The sequence below is a fragment of the Trifolium pratense genome, linkage group LG5 (assembly GCF_020283565.1).
Source record: "Trifolium pratense cultivar HEN17-A07 linkage group LG5, ARS_RC_1.1, whole genome shotgun sequence".
Lineage (NCBI taxonomy): Eukaryota > Viridiplantae > Streptophyta > Magnoliopsida > Fabales > Fabaceae > Trifolium > Trifolium pratense.
The window spans coordinates 29,031,979-29,038,247 of record NC_060063.1 but is presented as its reverse complement, the minus strand read 5'-3'; the positions used below and the strand labels follow the sequence as shown (position 1 = coordinate 29,038,247).

General features: G+C 37.1%; 1 protein-coding gene across 1 annotated transcript; it reads left to right on the top strand.

Moving 5' to 3' along the window:
• The first annotated feature begins 3,127 nt into the window (after positions 1-3,127).
• LOC123886404 (pinin-like) lies at positions 3,128-4,558 on the top strand. The gene is made up of 2 exons (XM_045935723.1): positions 3,128-3,752; positions 4,011-4,558. Exons 1-2 carry the CDS (start codon positions 3,128-3,130, stop codon positions 4,556-4,558), a joined length of 1,173 nt encoding a protein of 390 aa, XP_045791679.1.
• The last annotated feature ends 1,711 nt before the right edge of the window (positions 4,559-6,269 follow it).

The window sequence follows — 6,269 nt, the reverse complement described above, 5'->3', positions numbered from 1 at the left end:
AGTTGACATCGAGGTTTATTGGACCGTTTGAGATTTTGAAGCGAGTTGGGAAAGTTGCGTATAGGATTGCATTACCGCCATCATTGGCGAATTTGCACGATGTTTTTCATGTATCACAGTTGCGCAAGTATGTGTCTGATCCGACACACGTGATTGAATCGGACGATGTTCAAGTGAGGGATGATTTGACCATCGAGACTGTGCCTTTGAGAATCGAAGGGAGAGAAGTGAAGAGGTTGAGAAACAAAGAGATTGCATCCGTGAAAGTCGTGTGGGGAGGACCGGCTGGTGAGAATGCAACGTGGGAGTTGGAAAGCAAGATGAGAGATTCTTATCCCGATCTGTTTCTAGGTAATTTCGAGGGCGAAATTCTTTTAAGGGGGGTAGGATTGTAACGACCCGTTTTTTTCGTATTCGTATATTTTATTAAATGTTATTTTATTTATTAATTGGCTTTTATTATTTTAGTGAGCGACGAATAATTATTTAGCCGATCGTAAGTTATTAGGCGCGAGAACCTTGTTTTGGGCTTAAATGGGGCGTGAGAGGCATGGGCCTAAGCCATTTGGGCTTGGTTCATGACACATGAGAAGTAGTATAAGTAGCAAGTCCAACTTATGAATAGTATCATAAATTCATTTCTTGAGTTTGAGTGAGTAGAAGCAAGATAGAGCAAGAGCTAGGGTTTTGGCTAAGAGAAAGCTTGAGCAAGAGAAGGCTTGGATCATCACCAAACTTAAGGTAAGAGATTAGAATTCATGATTCTTGAGTGACAAGGAGGGGGGAGATTGTCTATGTCTCCGTTCCCGAACTCTCCCACTCAATTTCTTTTAGACTTTTGATAAGCTTTTGTATGTGAGTATGATGTTCTTCATCATCACTTTGTATGTGTTAATCACTAGCTTGATTCCATGATGAATATGTATGTGTTTGGATCATTTTTGGAAAGTTTATGAAAGTTGCTTAAAACCCAAGAAATTGGCTTGATTTTGATTATTTGAGGTATTTGGATGTTTGGAAGGGATGATTAATGTTCCTTGATACCATATATGTTTGGAATGGCTGTTTATATGAATTTATAACATGTTTGGATGAATTTTTGAGTTGATTTGATGTTAAACCGCCTTAGATAACTCAAGAACAGATTTTCTTTCTGGTGTAGTTCGCTTAGCGAACAGTAGCTCGCTACAGCGAATAAGCTCGCTACAAGCTCGCTACCTGTTCGCCATGTACCTGTAATCCTCTGATGTAGTTCGCTACAGCGAAAGGAGATTCGCTTAGCGAATAAGTTCGCTACCTGTTCGCTATGGATTCGCTTAGCGAATAGTACTGAACCTGCAACTTTTGTTATTGTTTATAAGTGTGATTAGGCACTTGTATCATGGTTTAAGAGTATCCTTACATGATTGTTGATACATGTTGATACTGTTAATGCTTATTGTTAATCGTTATATGAATGATAAAACGTGTATGCAATAAGTTGTAGCTTAATGTGAGCAATGTATATGTTTTAGCATTAATTTGCAATGATAAGAGAATGATGTATGTTTTATGACATAAGTGTAAATGAAACCTTGTGTGTATAAAAATGAGTATGCAGATAATTATCATGTGAATAATTATGAATTGAGTGATAGGATATTGTGTTATCCTAATGTGTTAGATGTTGGAATTGTGTTTCCGCATCAGTGAATGATTAGCTTCGAGCTAGATAGCGTCATGTATTTGATGTGTTTAAAAGTAATCATGCATTCATGATTGTATGTGAACATTGGAAACTTGGGTTCCAATAACGAAAATGGACTATGTGTCCATAATGAAGCCGAGGATCGGATTAGATGAATCCATGAGTCCAGAGCTGCTATCCAACAGGATATAAAACTGTTTTGGCTTATCCAAGGGAGATAAGATGGTTCGGTAAGTTCCGACATATCCAGCATGATATAAAACTGTTCTTGGTCCACCGTTGGTGAGACATCTTGGTACCACATGCATTTAGTTATGTCTAGGGATGGCATGACAGTGAATTAATTGGCATTAGATACCTTAGGGTAAATGCGCATATATTTGATAAATGGTAAGTGACATTATTTGGTTGAATGGTGTTGAACCTTATTAATTGATAATTGTTTAGTGCGATGTTTTGACGTGAGTTAGAATATGTATGATGTAGTTCGAAAGTGTAAGGTCTTTCTTATGCTCGTATGATATGCGATTATGTTTTCTAACTCTCTGCTTTGTGTTATTTGCTGGACCTTTGGGGGTTCAGATATTCAGGCTGAGGATTGTGCCGACGTTTAGACTGCTGTTCTAGCGTGGTGTTGAAGTACCTTTTGGTGAGGAGACTTAGCATAGATTACTCCTCTTAGTACTAGCTTTTGACTAGAGTTTGTAAATAGTGAATGCTCTGGTAATGTAACATCGAGTCGGGGATTACGCTTGGATTTCATCGTATATCGGTGTTACCTTTTTGTTATGCTAGTTCTTGTATAAGTGACATCCTTAGGGATGAATATGGCTTATGTATATATATGTATATATATGCATGCTTGATGTGATTGAATCCGCTGTTGCTGTTCATGTTAAATTTCATGATGCTCTGTGTGTATGCTTGTGTTTTAATTACCGCGTGGCACTCTGCCTTTACGCTTGTTGAAAAGTTTTTAAAATTACGTTTTTAAGGGTAGTATGGGTTAGGGTGTTACAGACAGAGCTAGCACGCTCCTGATCTTCCAAGATAAGCTTCAGAACACAGCTGGTCTTTGAGTCACGTCCAGCTAAGCAAATCAGACCTTAATAAAAACTTTCCTAAAATAGTTTATCCTCTTTAGGAAATAAACAATGTGTTGAATCATTCCATTAAGTCTTGATAAGAACATATCTTCACTGATAACGTCTTGATCAGATCAAATCTTGATATACACGTTTGTAGAGTGGATTTCCATATATAGCAGATACGTGTAATAAATGCGCGAGATTTGGGCAATCTGACTGTCGTACACAAACATGTTACAACATTTGGTCCAACATCTTTTGTACCTAACATGTTGAAACATTTGGTCCAACATCTTGCTTGTATATTTGTTTTAGCAAAATGAGGCCAACACACAAATATCCAACACAATCTATGGCTGAACAGAGAACTAAGAAGAAACATGAGGATGTTGCTAACAAGGCTGCTGAAGCATCATCTAAAAAGCCAATTATTGTTGAGGAGGATAGCTCATCTGATGAGACTGAATCTGATGATGAAACTGAATCTGATGAAGAGACTATTAGTGCTAAGCTACGTAAGAGACAAGTTCCTGATCCTAAAGGTAAGTCTTCTAAGTACATTTTTAATGAAGCTGAGATTGGAATAGGGTTTACCAAACCTCTTAGAACTATCCTTCCCAAATCTACTAACATTTCAACTTCTGATAACCCCCTATCTGAACTAGAAAAACATCTTAGCCCTGACCCCCTAAATAATCAACCTTTCTCTCATGAATCCAACAAATCTTCATCACCTCCTAAATCCAAATCACCTCAACCCCAACTACAAAAAGAATCACCTGACATTCCATCATCTGAACCCCAACCAGATATTCCCCCTACTGAACCAAACTCTCCTACCAAACAACCCTCTCCTGAAAAATCTCCTGAACCAACCTCTGAACACAAATCTCCTGAACCAACATCTGAACACACATCTCCTGAATCAACTCCTGAACTCAATCCCAACCCAAGTGCTGAACATGTTTCTCCTGAACGTATTCACACTTGTGCTCCTAAACCTTCAGAAGCAGATGTTGTTATCATTGACAACCCTGCTAATGAATCATCAAAACACTCTCTCATTCCCAATATCTCACCCTCATCCTCTGACCTATTTGGTAACCTCTCCAATCAGCTTTATGATGATTTACTTAGGTTATCACATATTAAGGACAGGTTCTTGGTGTGTCCCTCTGATGTGGATATGGAGGTATCACTACTCAAGGCAAAGATTTGTAATGCTCTGGATGCAGTGGGTGATGATATCAAGTCTGTTATTGGAGAACGGGATATGGAGGTAGTTCATCTGATGAAGGAAGGCTTAGCAAGGGCTGGTTTGAAAAGGTTGACTATGTATAGTCATGAAGAGAATGAGCGTGCCAAGTTTGCTGCTGTATCTGCTGCTGTGAGGCGTCTGACAGCTTTCAAGGATTGCTGGGTTAATTCTAAACTTTTCAAGAGTCTTGAAGATCAAAGGATTGAAAATGAGCGTATGGCTGAAGCTGCTGCAAGGATTGCCCAACTAGCTGATGAGCTGAACCAAGAGGATGCTCCAGATGCTGACGTTCTTATGATTGATTATCAAGAGGATGGTGAACCCTCCTCTGATAAAGGAAAAGCTCCTATGGTTTCAGATCAGCTAAGAATTCTTCAGGATGCATTGAGGCAACAACAAGAAGATCTTGAGAGGCACAGATCAAATCATCAGAACTTAGAGTCCAAGGTGGATAAGCTTGACTCCAAAGTGGACTCCCTGAACGACAAATTTGACATCCTCTTAGCTTTTCTTCAAAAACCCTAGGCTTCTATGCACTTTATGTTTTTAATGTTATTTATCGTCTGAACAATCTTATTTTAAATTTTAACTTATTTATTGGTTTGATATTTTTGTGTGTTGTTTACTTTTATTTTTTTTGATAAACAAGAACATAAGAACACAAGGTGAATTTAAAAGAAAATTTTTATTGCTGATCTGACAACGATGAGTACATTGGTAAAAAGAAAAAGACGACCTAATCCTAGTCAGATGGATAATACTCAGAAGAAATGTCAGATTTCTCCTCAGCATCCTCTGATGAAATTTCTATAGGCTCTGGGTTCTGCTCTTCTTCTTCTTCCTGTTCTTCTTCTGGAACATAGCCAGCCAAGAACTCAACGTAGTCAGCGTCATCTTCATTTTCTTCAGCTTCAGAGTCTGATGAAATGATTATAATTTCAGCATCTTGTGGTTTCTTATTATCTTCTTTATCTTTTTCATCTTTTTCGCGTTCTTCTTCTTCCTTCTTTCTACGAACCTCTGCAATACGTGAACTAAATCTTCTCATTCTTCTTGATATGCTTGTTTATTTTTTTGTTGTGAAGAATGTCTGTTAACTCGTTCACTTTTTGGCGCGTTGGTTTTCGCTTTTGAAATAAATTCACCTTTGTAACAACCAATTTCCTTCCTTGACTGTCTTGGTTATCTAAATTTTTTTTACTTTTTGATAATGACAAAAGGGGGAGTAGTTACGCATTAATTGAAAGTTGATAAGTTTCAAAAAACTGAAACCACTTTTGTTTGTTAAGTTATTAAAAGTTATCTTTTATTTGTTTTACGTATTTCAATGCGGAGATTAAGTAATTTAAAACTGAAATTAAATTTCATAAGTAAGGATAAGTTAAAAGTGCAATTTTAACTTAGTCTTATGAGACTCAGGGGAAGAGCTTGCAAACCTCTCGCTCTGAAGAAAGATATGAAATTTGTTTTACTTTAAATACTTAAGTCTTATACTAAATTAAATTTTCATGGATAAAACTTAAAGCTTAGGCTTTATGGAGTATCAATCTTAGGGGGAGCTTGCAAACCTCATAAACCTAAGAGAAACATGATAAGTTAATTTAACAACAATTGTCAATTAATACTTATGTTTGTCATCATCAAAAAGGGGGAGATTGTTGGAACAAAATTGATTTAAAAATGTTTGCACCTAAATCTATTAAGGTTTTTATGATAACAAAGTATTAATAAACAATTGGAAGGACTAAAAATTTAATTTAAGTGTGCAGATATTAGCTTCAGACAAGCTCTGAGTGAAGCTCAGAAGATAAGTTTTCAGAAGTTTACAAGCGCTCAGAAGATGTTGAACTTCAGAAGTTACAACCTTCAGATGATGAAGTCGTCAGAACTTCTTAAGTGTCTAAAGCTTCATCAACCTCTGAAGATCTTCTTGAAGTCTGTGAAGATTCTCTTTTGCAAGTCAACTCTTCTACCAATGAAGAAAAGGACCTTTCAAGCTTGATCAGAACAGTTACTCTCATTTTGTCTGTCCACTCTTGAGAACGTGGGTCATCAGACTTGTTAGCTGAATAAGGAAAGTCTTCTCTGCACATGGTCAAAGTGTCTGAAACTCTTACTCAGTTTTAGAAACAACCAACTGCATCAAGACAAGCTGCTTGAAGACAAAAGGCTATCTACTTCAACGGTCATTTCTGCAACGACTCTTTTCTAGCTATATATACTAGAAGGATCAGTT